Source organism: Arachis ipaensis, chromosome B1 (genome assembly GCF_059453495.1).
Source record: "Arachis ipaensis isolate K30076 ecotype BB chromosome B1, ASM5945349v1, whole genome shotgun sequence".
Taxonomy (NCBI): domain Eukaryota; kingdom Viridiplantae; phylum Streptophyta; class Magnoliopsida; order Fabales; family Fabaceae; genus Arachis; species Arachis ipaensis.
Window position 1 is genome coordinate 18438289 of NC_142436.1, and position 22487 is coordinate 18460775.

Sequence of the window (22487 nt, forward strand, 5' to 3'; positions counted from 1 at the left end):
GAATGCTTTCACTTATGTACTACTTTTGAGATGATATGTTTACTTAGATTTTGTTTGAGGTTATTTTACTCTTTCTTAGGTACCGATTTCATTTAGTTTGCTTATATTACTTTAAAAAAAAAATTTGTTACTACATTACACATTTGAGTAAACGTTAAATAGAAAATAATGAAATTATTAAATTATATTTAAATTTGTTAATTATTAAAAGGGTTAAGTACTTTTTTTGGTCCCTAAGATTTGAGGTGAAAATCAAAATCGTTTCCGACCTTTTTTTCTTATTAAAATTATCCTTAACGTTATAAAACATTATAAAATCATCATTTTCTATCACAATTTTATTTTTCTGACCAAATTATCTTTATATCTCTTTCCTATTCCCTTCCCCACTCCCACCCCCACCCGATATCTCTTTCCTGTTCCCTCTCCATCCCGTTCTCTTTCCCCAAAACTCCAATTTTTTTCCCTCCTTAAACCAAAAATTCTCCACACCCTTACCATTAACAACCGTAACAACAAAAAATTCTTCACTCACAAACTAAATTCAACAACAGTAACAACTAAATTCAACTACAACAAATTCAGCAATTTCATCAATAACAACCACAAAATAAATCAATAGAAATTTTACATTTAACAACAATTCAACAATCATCAGCCGCAACTTCAGATCCAAAATCAGCAACGGAAATAAAAAAATAAATAAAAAGACAGAAATGATGTTTATGTTCTTCAAAAATAAAAAAAATAAAATAAATAAAAAGAGGAAGAAGGAAGTGACGGTGTCGGAATTTACTGCTGCTGGTACTATGGCAGCTGTTGGTTGATGGAGCTCGACGTCGATCTTGATTCAGCCCACGGCCCGCGTGATCTTGCACATCACAAAATTCTCACCTTTGCGTGTGATCTTGTGCGATCGCCCGGTGGTGGAAATGTGGGAGTGCACGACCTCCAGAAGGCGGAGGGCTCCGGTGGTGACGATATCGGCGGTGTAGTCGGGGATCTCCAAGGAGACGGCGACGTGGGACTGGGCGGCGAGGTTGTGGACCTCGTCGGGGAGAAGAAGGTGGAGAAGGAGGCGGGGGCAGAGATAGTACGATGGCGGAAAGAGAGAGAAGAAGAATTGGGGTTATGGTTGGGAGGGAAGTTCCGAAGAGAGGGGTAGGAAGAAGAGGATGGAAGGAAAGAAAGTGAAGAGATACGCGGACGGGGTGGGGGTTGTTTTGTCTTTATTTTTTAATATTATTTTTATTAATTATTAAGGGTAATTTGGTCAAGATAATAAAATTAAAGTAGAAAAAGATGATTTTATAACGTTTTGAAACGTTGAGGATCATTTTAATAAGAAAAAAACGTCGGCCACGATTTTGATTTTTACCTCAGACCTCAAGCTGCGATTGTTTACAGAGACAGGACACTGAGACAGGGACACAAAATCGTGTTTGACAGAAGAGACATAGACAGAGACAATGTGTCCAGAGACACTGAATTAGTGTATTTTGTGTTCATCCTGACAGGAAGGGCACAGATACACTAACAAGAGAGACACAACTTATTTTTCATTTTTTTTATTCTTGTTAATTTTTCATAATTATATTTTTTATTATTATATTTTTCATCTCAAATTTTTTGAATAAAAAGAATGAGAATAAATTGGATTTTCATAATTTGTTCTAGTTTTATCACCAAAAAGAATACAAGAACATAGAATTTTGTATTTTTGTCCATCAGTGTCTTATCCTGTCCTGTTTTTAATGTCTTGTCCTGTCTTATTCTCAGAAACAAATGCAGCCTTAAGGACGAAAAAAATATTTAACCCTTATTAAAACTTAGGAAAAGTCTAGGGGGCCAGCAACTTTGTTAAATTCTGGCCAGCATGTAACCAGCAAAGAAAAGTGAGCCATTGGATGAAATCTCACATCCATCTCACACCATTAAAACCATCATTGATGGCTATTTGATGGCTACAAATCACAAAACTTTTGGCCCCCTAGCTTTCCTCTAAAACTTAATCTAAGATACTATGGAACTAATATTAAAGATGAGTATGAATATATGTCTACTATGACAAAGATGAAGATATTTAAATGGATGAGTATCATACGGATGGACACAATAAGAAATAAGAATATAACAAAAATGATAAATTTTTATCTCAGTTGGTTTAAAAATATGAGGAAAAGATCGATAGATTATTTAATAAAAAAAATAGATCAAATAAAAGGACACTTAATAAATAATAAAAAAAAACTAAAAAAAAAACTGTACAAGAGATAATCAAAAAAGATATGTAAACCTTCTCTATCTAAATATAATATATGATAGAGTACAATAATATTATTTAATATATGTAGCCAACCATTTTTAGTGAGATCAGGTTTAATTGTTGTTTAATGATAACAAACATTTATTGTTTCTTTTAATCACCTACTCTCCTATTCTCATTTAGTTATCCACTTTTAAACTTTTATTTTTTTACAAATAACTGTCCTCTTGATAAATCAAATATAATATTAGTTTTTTAGTGAGAAAGAACACATCAGTAAAGTAGTATAAAATGAATAGTTATCGATATTAAGAATAAACAACTTTGTCATTAAATTTTTAACTTATAAATTCAATTCATTTCAAATTTTTCTTATCAAAATAAACAATTAAAAATGGACACTTAATTAAAAACAAAGGGAAGAATAACTACTCACTGCTAAAAACCAATTCAATAGCACAATTTTATTTGACATTTTAATTTGTTTTAAATTAAAACATCATTTTAAATTAAAAAAGTGCGGATTGATAATAAAAGTATAAAACCGCTATAATAACAACGATTTCCGCAAACCGAAAGACACCTAAACAAGAAAAGAAAAAAGAAACAATAAGGAAACAAAATTATGATAGCCATGCACGTTATGGTTAATGGACCAAACGATAACACCTTTGCATTTCTCTTTTGATCAAAACGAACCAGGGCCCTGTTGGCCCCTCTCTCTCTCTCTCTCTCTCAATCCTTTTTTGCATTGCGGTTTCTGTTTCTTGCATTGGAAAACATGAAAACGGTAGCCAGTTGATCTTATATTCAATTGAAGAAACCACAAAAATCCGTATGCCCTTTTTCTAAGTTTGCATTTTGGAAATGGTGGATAGGATGGTGAAGAAGGAGGTTGAACAACATGATGAACAAACTGTGACTCTGGGTTTCTATGGAGATGAGCAAGCTCAACGGAGGTTTTCTATAAACATGATGGTTTTCCTTTTTCTCTATCTCTATTTTCTCAAATTTTGTTTTTCATTGCCATGTTTAATGTTCTGGATGTTGAATAGCATAGGATTTGTTGGGATAAGAGGAATCTTCAATTATTATTAGTTATTAGTTATAAATCGTAGCTATAAAATCTTGCATTAATGCAGCATTGTTTGATAAACTTTTAATCAACGTAATATTTTTTTTTTTTTGGTGACTAATCAACGTAATATTTAAATGTATGTAAAAATGAATTATTATCTAATTATATTCTTAATGTTCTTTATTTTGAACAAAATTTTGTACAAATAATCTATATGATATGTTGTTACAATTCAAAAGGTTGAATTGACGAAAATAATATTATTTAAAAAGTTTTTGAAGGTGTAAGTTTTTCCAATTTTCTTGCCTCATTATTATTATTATTTGGTGTCTTATAATTTCTTTCACCAAGTTGATGCTAGGATCCTGCTATGCTAGTGTGATATTGATACCTTCTTTGAAGCCGATATATATTGCAATTTTTTTTTTGTTCAGGATAAACAAAACAAGGCCACGGATAACAAAAACAAGGTCTTAAACTCGGATATAAAGCCCGTAATATTTTTATCCTTTTATTGTTGTTATTTAATGTGTTACACTTGAAGATCTTCCTGCTATGAGTTTGTTTAATTTGTGTATCTAGCAATGTAGATTACAACAAAATGATAAAGAATATCTAATTACTAGGCAAGCACTCTTTATTTGGGGAAAAAAAAAAAAGAATTGGCTCAAGTTAGTCTTTCTAAGATATAGGAAACATCAATGCAAAATTTAATAAGTGTTTAGCTACAAAAAAAAGTTGTAAGATTCGTGATTTTGTTAAATTTAGAGGAATTATGAGATGATAAAAACTTGGAATTACCCATCCCAAGTAGATCATAATACTGAACAGACAAGCCGTCACAAGGATTTTTAGAGGGATTATGAACTTACTTTCTTGTTGGACAAGACAAGAAGCTTGACTCTGGAAAACCATCCTTAGAGAGAGTTTATAGAAGTTCTATTTTTTTTTTTTTTTTTTTTTTTGGGTTTTTAGGACCTTTCACAATAAATTGATTAGTGCTTTACACTGAGAGGACTAAATTGATGGGGAAAAAATAATACACAAATTATTTGGAAGACTAACTTGACATCCCCTGTACCTTTTAGGGTCAACATTTTTTCTTTATATTTTCTTTGTATTTGAGCAAACACTAACTTGTTGTAATTTGTAAGAATGAATATATGCATTAATTTTCAGCTTTTACTCTACATCAATGTATAATACATGTGATTGATAGTTGTGTCAATATGTTTCTACAGGTCACAAATGGCGAGGCACAAAAATTTGCAAGGTTAATATTATATGCAAATTAAGTTATCAAGTTGTTTCATTTGTTTTTGGTTTGTCGAATTAAGATTTGATTTTGGGTTCCAGCTCTATGAAGGGTACAACAGCAGAAGCAACATCCTCTCGTGGTGAGGCTAAGTCATCTGCTGTAATTCGAGCAGAAGAGATCCGATCGAGTTTGCAAGCGGAATACCCGAGTTTTGTGAAGTCATTAGTGAGATCACATGTTGCTAGTTGTTTCTGGATGGTAAGCAAAGTTTGGAGGATAAATTAAGAATATGTTGGAGGCATGGAATAATGTGTATGTGTTATTTTGAATATAGGGTCTGCCTGTGGCATTCTGTAAGAAGCACTTGGCGGATAAGGATACAACGATGACTTTGGAAGATGAATATGGCAAAGAATACAAGATGAAGTACATCGCATGCAAAACGGGATTGAGCGCTGGTTGGAGACAGTTTTCTGCTGTGCATAAGTTGCAGGAGGGTGACGTCTTGGTCTTCCAGTTAGTTGAACCTGCCAAGTTTAAGGTCATGCTTTTCATTTTTCTTTTTATTACTTAAAAGCAAAATGGAGCGTGTATTTCTGTAAACTAAAACAATTATTGTTGCAGATTTATATAGTAAGAGCAGATAATTTAAGGGAAGTAGATGGGGCCCTTTCGCTTATGAATCTAGACAGTTATGCAAGACAAAAGCAGAGAGGCAAGCCTTGTTTTGTTTCTCCATGCTTTGCCTTCTTACATTGTATGCTAACATTCTTTAGTTGCTTCCTTGGTGTTCTCAGAGAAAGAAAACCCAGAGAATGATGCTTTAGATGCTAGTATTACAAAGAGAAAACCCGGAAAATCTGTCGCAATTGACGTCCAAAAGAAAAAGCCATCAAAGCCAGGGCATAAATCTGTGCAACCGGCGCAATCCGAAAACGATAGCGAAGAAGCACTCTCAGAAGTATTTGAGGGGTTTAGAACGCTTGACTTCAAAGATGTCAAAGGATTTGAAAACTTTAGCATCATAGTGGATGGTGTGGTATTAGATGCCGAGTTCTCTAATGAGGTTAGAAACAAATACTACAAACTATGTTATAGCCAACGTGCTTTTCTTCATGATAACCTCACCAGGGGGTTGAACTATAAGCTAGTTGTTGGAATCATAACCGAGACTGTAAACATTGCGGACGCCATCAAAGTTAGCGTGCTAGCTACGCCACGATTCGACTTCTCGAATTGGGACAAGACCCTGCTTGCCTTTGAGCATATGGGCATGAATGTTGAGTTCTTGAGAGTGAAGTTGCGGCGATTGGTGAGCATTGCATATGAGACTGATGATGCCTTAGAAACCAGGAGATACTTCCAGTATAAAAATCAACACTCAAGAGCAGATGCGGAAATAAAGAATATGGAGTCCAAGCTGGAAGATTTGAAAGGAGCTTGTAAGGATTTTAGTGCTTACATTAAGAGTTTGAAGCAAAAAGCTGAAACTCATCAAAACAAGTTTCAGAAAGAGGTTGCTTCTCCTTGGTGAAACAAACTTGCATTCTTTATGTGCTAGAATAATGTAAATCTTGTTTATATAATGGGATGTTGGCTCATCATTATTTGGCTTGGTTAATTTATTCTATCTATAACTTATATTATGCTTCAATTTTATATTATAGTGAGTACATGCTCTAATGTGAGCGCAACTTAGTGTACCCGTTAATTTTTTATGAGTACACACTAAAATACTCCTTGCCATTGATTGTACCCGTTAAAATTGTTTCCTAGATTTTAATTGCACAAAAAATATCTAAAATATGTTGGTTAATGTGATGTAGGATAATCCTTGACTCATTTTTCATTAATAACATACTAATAATGTGGGCTGATAATATGAACTGTTAGTGCTACGTGTAATGATTGTATCAATGCAATGGGTGACATATGATGACATGTTCACGTGAAAGAGAGTCTGAAGTGTAACATATAAGACCTAAAAATTTATTTAGGCCATTCTTTAATATTAAATTAGATGAGAGAATTTATATTGTCTGTTAAGTTAAATCAATAATCAATTTTCTTCGATTTTAGCTCTAGTTTGGAAACTAAGTTCTTAGCCTCATAGTTATTTTTAGTTATATGGTCTATCTTCAAAATTAGTTCGTTTATTAAGCTAATTCCCTAATTAAAATACTCTTAGATCTAATTTGTCTCAACTTTAATACTCAACGTTCTAAGTTTTAACTGTGCAAGACAATCTAGAATGATTACAATCTTTCTACAATATTTTTGTAACAGATTCTAAGAGATCATAACAATTTTTTAATAAATGGTCCTCCTTTTGCAACCCAACAATAATAAAAAAAAGAAAAAATATATAGAACCAACTAATAATCAGCCAAGAATGGAACAACATAGTTAATTATAATTAATTTAATTTTATTAATTTATAATTTAATTTGTTTTTTAAATTATTGTTGACAACATACAAAACATGAGGGAAGATACGATAGTCATAGGAGAGAATCACGGAAACAGATGCGCTGAACATTCAGTTTCACTGCCCTAGGTTACCCTTTCCAACTAGCGCCGTCATTCTTTTTCTCTCCCCCAAGAAGCATAGCCGCCTAACTCCTCCACCGTCTTCACCCAATTACTCAAGCTGTGTCGCCGTCGTCACTCTTCAACCGTGGGGGTCGCTTTTCATTCACTAAGAAGCCGCCGTTGGTGCAACACGTCCCCGGATGCCTTGCATGCATGTCACGTTGATCATCATCACTTGCTTGAGACCATCCACATCAAATGATATAAACCGGGGCTCCGTCCTTGCTTTTCCTCGGTGAGTGCCGCTTTTACTCTAAAAAGAAGAAGTGGCCGTCGCGGCGCAAATATTCGGGAAAAAAAATTCTCCATGGAACACTCACTTCCGGAAGGGGAACTGAATAGCACAGTGATCAATGCTAGTGAAGGCAATGATGAATTGAATGACGATGGCGTTGTTAATCAAGAGGGTTCCTTGGTATGTTGTATGTTGTATATGTTAGTCTTGAATTGCATGATGTTATATGAGAACCTGAAGTGTGAATGTTTCTTTTCCATGTTTTTTAGATGTTTCTTAAATTTATTTCTTTGAAAAAAATGTGGCACACTGACGTTGACGTTGCTAGTGGACATGTTAATAAGGTATGATTGCAATTGAATACATTGGGTTGTGGAGAAGGCTATGCTTAACTAATGTCGTTGATACTAAAAATTCTAATAGAGATAGACATAGATAGTGGATATGGAAATTAATTGGGTTGTGTAGAAGAAATGTAAGATCTATGTTAGAAAAGACAAAATTATTGGTAGTTTATATTGCCCTTTCGGATGCGAAATTCAAGCTGACTGATCACTGTGCCAGCATGCGTTCCACTACTCTTGATGGGACTCAGAATACGATGCACGGAGCACATGCGATGTTATTTTACATGACATACAGGGACCCTCAAGGGTGAAAACCAAAGGACGGCCGAAGGGTAAGAGACTTGGAGCAGATAAGTCAATCAAGAAGTCAATGGAAAAAAGGAAGAGGAAATCACAACCGGTATGTGTCAGAAGTGACGTCTATGTTAAATTTTTTATATGGAATGGTGTTCCTGATTCATATATGTTGTTCTCTTTGTGTTGTGGATCTTGTAGGATGTTGTTGACCTTCAAATAGATAATGATCGTCAAGGTTCTGTAGACAACAGATTTGAGGATTCTACTATATGGAATTCATCAGATGGTGGCAGATTCATGAATCTGTTGAACTCTTTTAGGCATTTATAGTCAGGTTTCTTGGCATGAGTAATTTGTCATTCTTAGCTAGATTTCTCGGTCCTTTAGACACAACTGAATAAACTCTTCATTTTTCTGTTTTGTCACTTTCATTTATCCTGTTATGAAGTATTCATTAAAAGAATCAAAAGTACAAATGTTGTTATTGTTCCCCAATATTTGGTTACTATGGTTTTAAAGAAATGAGGTATCACTTATTTGTTCGCAAAAAAATAAATGTATTAAATCCGGCCCGAAATTTGCCATTTAGAAAAAAATAAAAGCCATTCATATCTCAATGAAATGCACGCTGTCGTTAATGCGTAACACATGAAACAAAGAAATCATATTCAAAACCATCCATTTTACAAGAAAAAGAAACATCCGCGTGCCTATCAGTAGCAACATCCAATTAAAATACACCGACCAGAGTTGACGAAATAGTATAATTATGCAATGCATTCATTAATGAACTCGTGACATCCACAATAATTAAAACTAACTGTTTGAGGATCCTGAAATACCTAACATATGAAACCTGCTGAGGAGTATATAACAAAACACGAGCCACACACTTCTGAATGAAGGACTCACAAGTTCAAATGACTAAGATATTATAGTTGAGAAAACAGATTTAGAATCATCCAACTTACAAGGAAAAGTAACATCCGTGTGCCTATCAGTAGCAATATCCTATTAAAATCCTGGTTAAATTCACCGGTGCCACCATAAACGAACCGGCTGTGTAGATTGATTATGACCGAAGGCAGTGCAAAGCTTAAACTGCCATCAACGTCACAATTTCAGCAATAGAAAACAGTGATAAAAAAAAATAAATAATGCCTCATTTTAGTTAACACCACGCTTAGTGAATGGAAAGAACTGCAACTTAAGCATAGGCATGAACAAATGTGTACTGTACACCGATCAGGGTTGACGAAATAGTATAAATATGCAGTGCATTTCTTAATGAACTATTGATATCCATAGATTGAAAACTAATTGCTTGAGAATCTTAAAATACCTAACATACGAAACCTGCTTAGGAGTATCTAACAAAACACGAGCAATTCACTTCTCAATTAAGTATATAAAGTTCAAATGCCTAAAATATGATAGATCAAAAAATAAATTCAGAACCATCCAATTTACAAAGAAAAGAAACATCATAATGCCTAGCATGAGCACCATCCATGCAGAGGATTTGTCTTGATTGTCACCATCAACTTGACAAAATCCGCAACATGAAATCATGAACCTGCTGTGAAACAGACTTTGTTAGGCTCACACGAAACAAATCTAAGTCGGCAAATGGGTATATGAACGCCTATAACTCTATCAGGATGCCATGGATAGACTAAGGTATGTATATTGATTTTTTCTTACCTAGGCATCTGTCTTCTTCCGTTGTTTCCCTCCCTTGGCTGTTCTAGTGGCTGTACAAACATCATAGGCAATATCAGAAGAGTTCTCAATAAAACATAGTTGATGATGCAATATGAAACCCACATCAATTAATACCATATCAAACCAACATTCGAAGTAGTAATTCTAACTACAGAAACATCTATTCGCTAGTTATAGCAATTCAGCAACATCCAATAAAATGGTTCCTGAAGCTAATCATAGATTACAAAACAAGAATAAACCATTTCAAATTTTATGTTCTAGGTATCTAATAAACACCAAGAGATATAGTAACACCACCAACAAATATTGGCAAAGAAACCAAATTTACTTGCTGTTGTTTATAAAATCAGTTCAGACTCAATTTCAGTTCGAAAATAAATCACAATTATTGTTCTTTTAATTAGTTTGAATGACTAATATTTCAATATACATATTCTTAATTTATTAAGTGCACGTGCATATATGGAAATTGAATCCTTGCAAAGAACCGCTTACAGTTCAATTTGAAAAATGCATACCATAAGAAATTTGCAGTTGTGTCTATTTCACGTACTAATAATGTTATTTAGTTATTTGAACTTATGGAACAACAAAGCACGTTGATACACTTGTATTATTCGTTAAAACAAATTATGAGACCTAAAGTGAAACGGAACACATGTCGAATATTTGAGCATGATGTCCATATCAAGAGGCTAATCTTTCCAACTCTTGAGAGAATTGATAAGATGATTCATCTGTTCGTATCATTATAGAATAAAGTATATATGGATTCTACCAAGTAGAAATCATTCTTTATCCTATGATAATGAAATAATTAGCCTCCATACAAATTGATTATTGAAATTCCAATTGCACTATTTGAGTCTCTGATATTGAATTGTAAACAGCATAGTGGTTCTTCTAACCATTTTAGCAGTGACTAAAATAGTAGTTGAAACACCAATATCATTTTATTCCACTTAATTAAGGCAGTTTGTTGCCACTCATCATCATGGTCATGAACTCATTCAAGTCAATAAACCCATCACCGTTACCATCCACACCCATCACCATCTTCTTACAATCACTAACGTTACAATTTTCGCCAAGCCTCTTGAGAACTTGGGACAACTCCTCCGCACTAATCTTCCCATCACCATTCAAATCAAACACTTGGAAAGCGCTCTTCATCTCCATCTGCTTCACGTTCTCGTCATCGTTATCCTCCCCCTTAAACATCCCCATGAACTCGTCGAAATCGATGAAAGAATCTTCATCGGTGTCGATGGCCTTGAACGAGTTCAAAGCCTCGGCATCACCGAGATTCCAACCCACGGTGATAATCGCGGCTTTGAACTCTTCAAAGGAGATCTTGCCGTCTTTGTTTGCGTCGAATTTGTCGAACACCCATTTTATTTCCTCTTCCTTTGGCTGGAAACTCGAATTGGAGGATGAATTTTTGGGTGGAGAACAAGATTTTTCTATAGAACTATCGCTTTGAAACTGAAGGAAACTCAAATCTGACATAATTATCTATCTATAATATAGGACTTATGACTATATAAATACTAATTAAGAGATAAAGAAGTTTTTGGTTTTGTGAATGCTGCTACTAAGTGAAGGCTTGAATATATATATAAACTTCGGATTCCGTTGAGATAAGCTTTTTAATTAGTGGAAATGTATAGTAAAATGAGAATCTTGAACGGCTACGTCTCATCGTGATTCTTCCGCAGTGTGAGGTGGCTCTTTAGGATTGCTTTCTAATCACTTTATTTTTATTTTTATTTATTTATTTTATCAAAAATTGGAGACTCGAATTCGCGACCTCTTAAGTGAGCATTAGGATATTATGTCATTTGAACTATAATTCATTAAACACTTTATTGATAAACATTCATGCTGCATATAAATAAAAAATAGTGGCCAATCAGTTACCAATCACTTTATGAAAATACCACGATGCTAAATCAAGTTATTTTAATAATTAAATTTAATCAAGTTATTCTAATAATTTAGCACAACAGAAATTAATTAAAAAAAGAAAGAAGAAAAAGAGGGATTCATTGCAAAATAATGCATAAAATATAGAGGGATTCGTTACAAAGAAAAGAAAGAAGACCGATCCATCGGTACGCTTGCAATATGTACGAGACTATGAGAGAAAATACCTATATAAAAGTCACAAAAAAAAAATTACCTATATAAAAATATATATTTGATATTCCATAGAAAATTTTATTAAAATATTATAAATAAATTTGATTATTTATATGAAGTGGTTAGGTAAAATATAATTTTTATAAGAAAATTATAAAAAGAAATAATTAGTTATTTGGTAATGTTTCTATATATAATATTTATATCTATTTTAAATTAAATTAGATCATTTAATAGTTGGTTATTTATTTAAATTTTGAAATTAACATCAAGCAAGAAGTGCGGGAACAGTTACAAGAAATTCAAATTTTTTGCAAGTGGTGTACAAATAGTAACTGTTAGCTGATATTAGGCTAGTCTATAAATAGAGCTTTAGGAAATATTGTAATCAGTTCAGTTCTTCTTGGAAAACGTTTAGAAATCCAAAAAACGCTCTCAGCCCCTTGGCATCACAGAGTAAAATTGGGAATCTTAAGTAATTCCTCTGAACACAAACACTTGTACTTTGCTTTTTTCCCGTTTTTATTAATAAAATTCCTCTACTTTTACGTCTTTTTCTCTTTTACGTTCATGTTTCTTCCTTCATCTTCTTTTTAATTTCCTGTTTATTTTAATTTCTGCATTTTACTTTGTCTCCGGCACCTTGCATGTTTTCTTTTCATCTTTAATTTTACTTTCGAAACTACAATTGAGACCTTGAGACATCCACAAAAGGAGTCGTTTTCGCTCCTTAAATTAAGATTGTGAAACAAAACTCGAAAATTGTTGATTTATTTGTTGTTAACAATGGAACAAAAATTCAAGTAAAACAAATTGGCTCGCCCAGTGGGACCTTGTCAATAGATTGTAATTTGTCAAAAGAAAAATCAAGAGTTTTTGAATTTGCATGTGGTTGTGCAGTGGTAAGTTCGTGCGTCCAGAGCCAAGGAAATCAGCGTCAGTTGACATGTCAAATACTTCTGCAGCATCTTCTTCTACTTCTAGTGATGAGATTAGAGGAAATGAATCCGGAAATTCTCCTGTGGTTTCAAACGTAGAGCCTACCTTGATGTCAGTGAGGCATGATGGCGTTGATCATGCCCATACAGGGTTAAATACAACTCACATAAATACCGTGGGGTGGCCGCCATATGGCTTGCCACCGGGGTATGTTCCCTCCATGGTGACACAAGGATTGCCTGTGCCTCTCTACTCAACTTTTCAAAATCCTATTTATCAAAATCCATATGGCATGTCAAATGTACCTGTTTCTGGGGCGTCAGGTTCACACGTATCACAACAAAAATTTTCACGTTCTATTAATACAGGAAATAATAGTACATCTAATTCTACTACATCCACTGTCACTAGTGTCACTAGGGTAGAAAATTCCAGACCTGTATTTCCCGACATGTCAAGAGCAATGCCTGTTAATCAACCTAGTCAAACCGTGGGATCTTTAGCAAATATTAGGCAACAGATGGATGAAAGCCACCATGATCTAGTAAACATGTTAACTCATCAAATGGTGACAGTTTTAAATCCTCTTTTAGAAAACACAAACACTAGAATTGAACAATTAAATAGGCAAGTTAATAGGATTGCTACTGTGGTAAATTTAGAAGAAAATGACAACCAAGGTTTAAGATTTGATAATGTCAATCAGAACGGTGGAGCAATTCCTAATTATGATGTTCATATGCCTAGACATGGTCAAAATGCTGATGATATGTTAGAAAGACTTAGGCAAAACAACTTAGGGGGCATTATAATCTAGCAAGAAATGTCGAACAAGTTTTAAACCGTTTGGAATTTAATGTGGGTTGTTTAAATAGATCATATTTTGTGTCTGCTTTTCTTGAATGTGTCCAACAAGCAGAGCTTCCAAGAGGCTGGAAAATTTCAAAATCTCTTACAAAATTTTCTGGAGAGAAAAATGAGTCTACAGTAGAGCATATTGCTCGATATACTGTTGAAATTGGGGAAGCAGCTTCTAATGAATATCTCAAGATGAGATATTTTCCTTCTTCTTTAACAAAAAATGCATTTACATGGTTCTCCAACTTGAGACCAAATTCTATTCATTCTTGGGCACAACTAGAAAAAAAATTTTCATGATCAATTTTTCCGAGGTGAATTAAAAGTTAGTCTTACAGATTTATTCTCTGTCAAACGTGCAGAGAGAGGATCCATTGACACCTATTTGGCATGGTTTAGAAACATGAGGAATAAATATTTTACCCCGATTCCAGAAGCTGAAGTTGTCAAAATAGCTACTAATGGGTTAGAATTTGGAGTTAGGGAGAAACTTGTCAATTAATATATTTTAGATCTTTTCCAGTTAGCTGAAAGAGTAAGACAAATAAAATAAATTAAAAAAGAAAAAGAAAATTTCAAAAAAAAATTCTAAAAAGGTTGCATATCGTGGATTGTTTTTCCGATAGTAGTGATTCAGATAAGAAAGAGGTTTATATTGCTGAATTGCGTGGGGATCCTCCTTATGTATGCAAATCTTTGAAGCCTGTTAAAGGAAAAGAAAAGGTTTCTTCATATTCCAAAACTGAAAATAAGACTTATTCTTTTGATATTTTTAAGACAGATCAAATATTTGAAGTTTTATTAAAAGATAAACAGCTTATTTTACCAGAAAGAGAAAAGATGCCTTCAGCTAATGAAATAAAGAATAAAATTTTTTGTAAGTTTCATCAGGTGTTCTCACATACCACTAATAATTGCGTCCGTTTCAGGAATTTGATACAAAAAGCAATTGAGGAGGGAAGGTTGAAGTTTGAAGATAAAACTACTTTGAAGGTGGACACTGAACCATTTACTGCTGACTCAAATTATGTTGAGCCATTCAACTTGTCAATCAACATGGTAGAAGTTGATGCCACAATGGTTAGTGCTAAAGATGAAAATAAAGACCTGAGGATCTTTGAGCAAGACAAGAAGCCAATTTATCCTCGTCCTGGTGAGGATTTGTTAGATTTTTTGTTGAGAATTAAAGAATCTGATAGCACCATCGCCATGTGCCCAAAGTGCAATGCTGTTTTTGACAAGGAAGCTGCAAAAGAGTTTGAAAAGTACAAAGTTAAAGAGAAAGAAAAGACTGAGTTGAGAAAGAAGATTGCTGAAAAAGAAAATGAAACTAACGAGCTAAAGCGGAAGATAGCCGAGGAAAAACAAAAGTTGGGCGGTCAAACTCCTTTGAACAAGTGCGTCAACAACACTGGGGTACAACCCATCAACCAGAAGATGAAGACTGTGGTCATGATTGATGAAAAACTTGATGGATTTTCTCAAAAGACAAGAGTTCCTCCCACCAAAATTTCAAACAATAAATGGGTCCAGAATGTGAAAAATGTGCAGAATCGACCTACTGCTTTTGCAAGAGGAAAAAACAAATGGGTGAAGCCTAGACCTTTTAAGCCCAGGTACTATAAGTCTCAGTTATGGAACATGAATCATGCACAAGACGGAGGTAGTATATATATTCCAAAAATTGTGCCTATTCCCTCAAAGCCAATTTATTCTTGTTATAATCCTAACATGCAGCAGGTTCCTAATTATTCTCCTTGGCAAAATTGTCAAAATATTCCAAAATATTCTCCTTTTACAACTTTTGAGAAGAAAGAGAATATACCTGAGTATGTTCCTTTGGATCCATACAAGGAACACAGAGTAGATTTTCCTCCTTTGCCAACCATGGCCAAGTCTGCAGAAACAGGCAATTCTTCTAATCACCCTAAATACAATAAAAATGCAAAGAAGAATCTTGCTGGAAAGAAAGTAATGGTTGAACACAAGGGAGAAAAGGATGAAGATTTAATTACTGATAATTTTGACACTGGTCTTGATGACAACTTAGAAGTAATATTTGGTGTTAAGCAACCTATAGCTGTGGTGTCAATACTACCTGAGGAGTATAGTCAAATGCGGAAATTAGAGTCATTAGAAGATGATTGTTATGATGTCTTTCCTGGAAGTGAATGCTTGTTACTAGATGACAATATGTGTGATGGAGGATTGTTTGAGAAACCTACTGAAAATGACAAGGAGCATTTGCGTCCATTGCATATCAAGGCTCGTGTTGATGGAATGATAGTTAATAAGATTTTAGTTGACGGGGAGCTGCTGTCAATCTCATGCCTGAAAGAATGATGGGAAGGCTTGGAAAGACTGAAAAAGAGCTGATTAAAAGTAGCATTGAGGTAACAGATTTTAATGGAAGGACTTCTTCTGTTAGAGGTGTGGTTCTGCTGTCAATTGAGGTTGGTTCTGTCAATAGGCCAACTCTACTTGTTGTTATTCCTTCTAAAGCTGGTTTTAACTTGCTTTTGAGACGTGATTGGATTCATGGAATGGGTGCTATTCCATCCACTCTACATCAAAAATTGATTTTCTGGAACGAAGATGGAGGAGTGGAAGAAGTTCCTGCTAATAATAGTACATGTTACTATGATGAGATGCATGTGGAGTTTAGGATGTATAATCCTGGAGTCAAGCCACTGACAGTTGACACCAAGTCATTTAATCCTAAAAGTATTGAGATGTGTAAAATAGATATGAATGGTTTTATTTAAAAAAAAATGCATCAAGTTCAAAATCTTGGACAAAAATAATCTCTCATTGACATTTGGGTATGTACTTCATAAATATAAAAGCCTAATTAACTTAGAAATTCTGTTGAGTCTCTTAGCACTTGGAGTCAAAACTATTAGAATATTAGTGTGGAGATTTTATAGGATTAGAAATTTTATCAAATTTAATTGACACATAGAGTTTAACATATGAAAGAAACGACTTCACGAAATTAAGATTTTGTTACTTCTGAAGTTAGGAAAATTGTGTCAATTAAAACAATGAAAGTGTGTGTCAAAAAACTCTTAATTGAAATATTAAAGATCAAAACAAAGGTCAATTGATACACATTTAATGTGCCGAAATTAGAACAGATATCATTTGACACACTTAAAAATTTCATACAAAAGAATAGACCCCATTGACAGTTCAACTATTAATGTAAAAAATTTTATAGACTTAGAAATTCTGTTAAGTCTATTACTAGTAGGCATTTAATCTGTCAAGCGGATGTGTCTAAAATGTCAATTGACTCTTAATATCAAAAATAAGAAAAATGTCAATAAACAACTAAGTTTTCTCAGTTTCAATCATTACATATCTTCAAGTGAGAAATCTTGGGGGCATCTTGTTAGGCAAAATATAATTTTTATAAGAAAATTATAAAAAAAAATAATTAGTTATTTGGTAATGTTCCTATATATAATATTTATATCTATTTTAAATTAAATTATATCATTTGATAGTTGGTTATTTATTTAAATTTTGAAATTAACATCAAGTAAGAAGTGCGGGAACAGTTACAAGAAATTCAAATTTTCTGTAAGTGGTGTACAAATGGTAACTGTTAGCTGATATTAGGCTAGTCTATAAATAGAGTTTTAGGAAAATATTGTAATCAGTTCAGTTCTTCTTGAAAAACGCTTAGAAACCCAAAAAACGCTCTCAGCCCCTTGGCATCACAGAGTAAAATTGGGAATCTTAAGTAATTTCTCTGAACACAAACACTTGTACTTTGCTTTTTTCCCGTTTTTATTAATAAAATTCCTCTACTTTTACGTCTTTTTCTCTTTTACGTTCATGTTTCTTCCTTCATCTTCTTTTTAATTTCCTGTTTGTTTTAATTTCTGCATTTTACTTTGCCTCCGGCACTTTGTATGTTTTCTTTTCATCTTTAATTTTACTTTCGAAACTACAATTGAGACCTTGAAATATCCACAAAAGGAGTCGTTTCCGCTCCTTAAATTAAAATTGTGAAACAAAACTCGAAAATTGTTGATTTATTTGTTGTTAACAATGGAACAAAAATTCAAATAAAACAGAAGTATTTTTAATTAACAAATATTATATCCATTAATATTTGTACAAACTAGCTTGCTCAACGGAGTCATGTTTAACTATTTAAAATTCACTAGTAATAAATTAAAAATCAAGAAGATTGTGGTACATTAATAAGAAGTAATGCTCTCCGAAGGCTGAGAATTTAAAACAACGGCATTAATATTTTTGTCTATGCTAGAATAATATCATAGAACGTAAAAAATATTTTTATAATTATAATCTTGTCAAATTTCTAACTAATAGTTAAGAAAATTATTTAGAATTTATCTGCGATCTTTGTTTTAAGGTAAAGCATCATTTTTGTTTTAAACGTTTAGGATAAATACCAATATTATTATTCTTAACTTTTTTCTGTCCTTTGTGTTTCTAATATTTTAAAAATAACTCAATGTTCATCTTCAATCTCGAAAAAAAAAAACACTATACCTTGTATATCTTCCCAAAATATATAATTTTTTTAATTTGGTAGAGATAAACTTGGTTTTACATAGAAATAAAAACTTGGTCTTAAATCTTTTATGAGTTAATTTTCTATTTTTCCATTTTTATTTTTTTTATGTTTATCTTCATAATGGTAATGTTTTAGAAGTTTGTCACATTTAATACTTATTATATATGTCAACACCCTCATTAGTAATTTTTAATTGAATTAAAGATGGAATAACATTGTGTATTCATTTCTTTTATTTGAATCTTCGGTGTTTTACTTTTACAATAATTTTCTTAAAAAAAAAAAGTAAAAATAGAAGGTAAAAAACAAAAAATCAAATTTTATTGTTTTTTATTATTTCATCTTTTTTATTCACAAAATCTTGAACATAAACAAATTAAAAAAAATAGAAAATAAAAATTCAAACTAATAGACTTATCATCAGTCTAATTAGAGTCAACTGATATTTAACAAAACAAGTAAAAATTACTCAAAAATGATACTTTTTATTTTAGCCACGAACTTCAATTCAAGATCACTAATTAAGAAATCAAATTATTTATATTTATTGTTTTAATTAATTTTATCTGTCAGTAATTTAAATTTGATTTTAATATTTTAAAAAATTAATTAAGAATTCTAATTTATTTTTTAATTATTTTTTCAATTTCTAAATAAAAGAATTTAAAATTTTTATGTTTTTGATATTTTAAAAAATAGCATATATTTAAATTTTTAGTCATTTAAATATTAATAGATTAGAACACACTCTAATATTAGTAAACAAACACTTCTATAAAAAAATTTTAATAAATAAAATAATATAAATTTATGGATTTAGACGTGATAAAATATACGTTTTTTTATTCATTATACTTATTTCGGTGACGGTATAAATGAAATGAGTAATAATGCACAAAAACATAATTTAATTTTTTGCAGCATATTAATCTATAAATTAAATATTTATTTTATTTATTTAAAAAATCCAAAATAAAACGCATTCAAATATGATTTCTCCTATTGACAGAATAGAAACTACAGTTATTGGTAAAATGAGAAGAAGAGTTTTGTGGGAATCATTGAAGAAGAGATGGTGGGGGAAAAGATATCGTCTGGTTGAAGTATCTTTGAGGCTAATTTTTTTTATATAAAAAAATATTGGTATTTTTGTTGAAAATAAAATTATTTGGTATATTAGGTATGCAAATTTTATAAGTGGAGAGTCAATATGTAGAATATATGTTAGACACATGTTAACATTTTAACAATACACAAAATTCATATTAGACAAATATTTATATTCTGGTCCACACGTAAAATGCATGTTAGACACATGTCATATTGTAACAACATTCTTTATGCACATTCACAATAAATTTTAAATATCGATATTCAACTAAAATATCATCTTCATCTTTATATTAAAAATAATTGGAGACCACTCTAATAAAGACACTAAAAATATTTTTTTTTTTAAAATGTTTATACGTGTCATGTTATTATTGGACATCTTTATTAAATCGGTTAATAATTTATTTTTTAATAAATTAGAACAAAATCGGTTTATTATAGCAACAATAATAAATCCAATTGTCTGCATTATAATTATTAGACCCGGTTTGATCTGATCGAATTACACAATCTAAATCGAATATCTTTAAATTTTTTGATAAAAAGATAAATATATCTCTAACTTTTTTGTTTTGTAGACATTTGAATCCCTAAAAATTTAAAAATATAATTACATCCCTAAAAAAAATTGAATTTATTGTTATTGTTATAAAAAAATCGATTTTATTCTAATTTGTTAAGAAATTAAAAAATAACCGATTCATTAATACGTCCAATAATAATGCGAGTCTTTACAAAATAATGTGTGTATCTTTGAGGTCAATAATGAAATCCTCTTTTGGGGAAAACGTGTATCCACCACCATGACACCATGCCCTACTTATAAAGCTCATGAATGCTTATTGCTTATCTTATCTCACTTGCCGCGTATTTGGCAACATGCATGGTTCACCTTCTATCTTTTATCTACCATGGACACGTGTTCAAGGTTCACTTGCTAGCTTCTTTTAATCGCTTTAGTAGAACAGTGAATTTCTGTTTCAAATCCATTAGAAGATTTGGTATCATGCCTTTTTGCTGCTAATGTTTATGGAAGAAATAGAGATCCACGATGAGGATCAAGTGAAACAACTTTGCTATGTCAACTTATTTATAGTGTTCGAACACCAAATAAGAAAATGAAAACTAGATGAAGATAATGTACCGTGAGGGAATATTAGAAACTTTTTTGTTTTCAGCGTCGAAGAAAAAAACAGATTCACAAGTAATGCGAAATTAATTAAGGTAGATAATAAATACTATTCTTTAATTTTTTAACAAGAAGTTTTGGATTTAAACTCTCAAAATGTAAAAAAAAAAAAAAAAGTATTGCTTGTATGGGTACTCCATCTATCTCTATTGAAAGTCTTTGTTGATTTAAATAGGACTAATAAAAAGTTTGCGGATACTTTTATAAAGACGCGTAAACATTTTTTTTTAAAGACACTTATTGGACGTATTAATTAACCAGTTAACAAATTAGAATAAAACTAATTTTTTATACAATTAATTTCTACGTACAAGCCTTTTCACTGTAAAAGTCTTATAAGTTCTCAATATCCCTTATTCCTAAAACGTGCTTCTTATGGCACATATATTTTATGTGCCTCTGTAACAGATTTTTCAATCAATTAACATGCGAATATATAACTTCCTTTTTCAAAAGGATTTTGTTTCCTTTTTCGAATTTCTTCTGCGTTTTCTTGCTTTCTCTCTTCGATTTCTTTCGTGCATTTCTCTCTGTCTTCTCCTTTGCCGTTTACGTAAGTTTCTCTCTCTGTTCTCTTTTTTCGATTTTCTCGTTTTCCATTGTTTCTGAAATCACGCTCTGAAATCATTTTGAAGATAATGGATGATTCAATTTCAGATTGTCAACTGAACCAGAGCAAAGTGGATTTTGAATTTGAATTCAATGAAGTTTCTGAGGTGTATAGTTTAATTCCAGTTAATAATTGAATCTGAATCTAAATTTGAATCCAGATAGTAGTTTATGATTGTGTAGCTGAATAATACGTGGACTTTTCCTGTAAAATTTGTTATTCATTATTCCTTGTTTGAATTGAATCTAATGTACTAGTTCTGATGAATTTTATGCATTTTATATCAGACGTTTGGGTGTAAATCAAGAATATTTTGGTGTATTTTAGAAAAATTTGGGTGTATTTATAGTTTAGGACTTTTCATCTTACTGAGGGTGAATTGTCTTATTCTTTTAGTTGAATTATTTTAATTTCTATTTAATGATGATTAATGAATTTGATTTTTATTATTTTTAATGATGGTTTTATAGTTCTATTTGCATTCTATAGTTTATGCTTGTTTTAATATTGTGTATTTTTTGGTATATTTTGCAGCCCCTCTATGGTATTGATGAGCAGTTTATTCTCCACATACAAGCATTTTTTTCATACAAGTATTTATAAGTCTTCTCCTCTTTTTATTGTTTTGAATCTAATCAAGTGGCTGAGATGTGGTTCAATTCAGAAGAAAAAATGTAGCATTAGAGAAAATATTTTTCTGTACAAAAATGCTATTTGTACACTAAAATCAGCTACTAAAATCAGCCACCAATGTATTTGTGTATAAATACATGTGTGGTTTAATTTATTTTCAATGTATATTTGTATTCCAGTATGTATTTTATACTGGTGGCTGACTTTGGTGGCTAATTTTAGTGTACACGTAGCATAACTTATTTTTGTATTTGCAGCAAATTTGGGTGTAAAACGAAGATATTTGGGTGTAACACGAAAATATTTGGGTGTATTTTAAGGAATTTTGGGTGTATTTTTATTATGATAAGTTCTGCATAATTTAGAACTCTTTCTCTTCCTCCTCCTCATCTTCTACTGCTTTTTTTTTCATCATCATCACCATCTTCTTCTTCTTTTTTTCTTATTCATCTTTTCCTTTTTATTTTACCTTCTCAAGTTTCTTCTTGTTTTACTCTCTTAATAAGAATAAAAACAAAAAATAAAACAAAGAAGAAGAAGAAACACATAATGCTCCAAAATTACTTAGAAAATGATGAACTTACATTCATTTAACTAAAAGAAAGAAATAAGGAAAAGAAGAAGAAAAAAACAACATTAGAGGAAAT

At 31.8% G+C, this 22487-nt stretch overlaps 2 protein-coding genes across 2 annotated transcripts; one reads left to right on the forward strand and one right to left on the reverse strand.

Annotated features, from left to right (window-relative positions):
* The first annotated feature begins 2934 nt into the window (after positions 1-2934).
* LOC107647496 (B3 domain-containing protein Os01g0234100-like) lies at positions 2935-6256 on the forward strand. Its single transcript, XM_021118385.2, has 7 exons — positions 2935-3244; positions 3779-3838; positions 4586-4617; positions 4701-4860; positions 4937-5143; positions 5227-5317; positions 5400-6256. The coding sequence occupies exons 1-7, from the start codon at positions 3134-3136 to the stop codon at positions 6134-6136; spliced, it is 1398 nt and encodes a 465-aa protein (XP_020974044.1). The 5' UTR covers positions 2935-3133; the 3' UTR covers positions 6137-6256.
* A 4088-nt stretch (positions 6257-10344) lies between these two features.
* On the reverse strand, positions 10345-11402 carry LOC107626685 (putative calcium-binding protein CML32). The gene has a single exon (XM_088501184.1). The coding sequence runs from the start codon at positions 11308-11310 to the stop codon at positions 10768-10770; it is 543 nt and encodes a 180-aa protein (XP_088357310.1). The 5' UTR covers positions 11311-11402; the 3' UTR covers positions 10345-10767.
* Positions 11403-22487: the final 11085 nt, after the last annotated feature.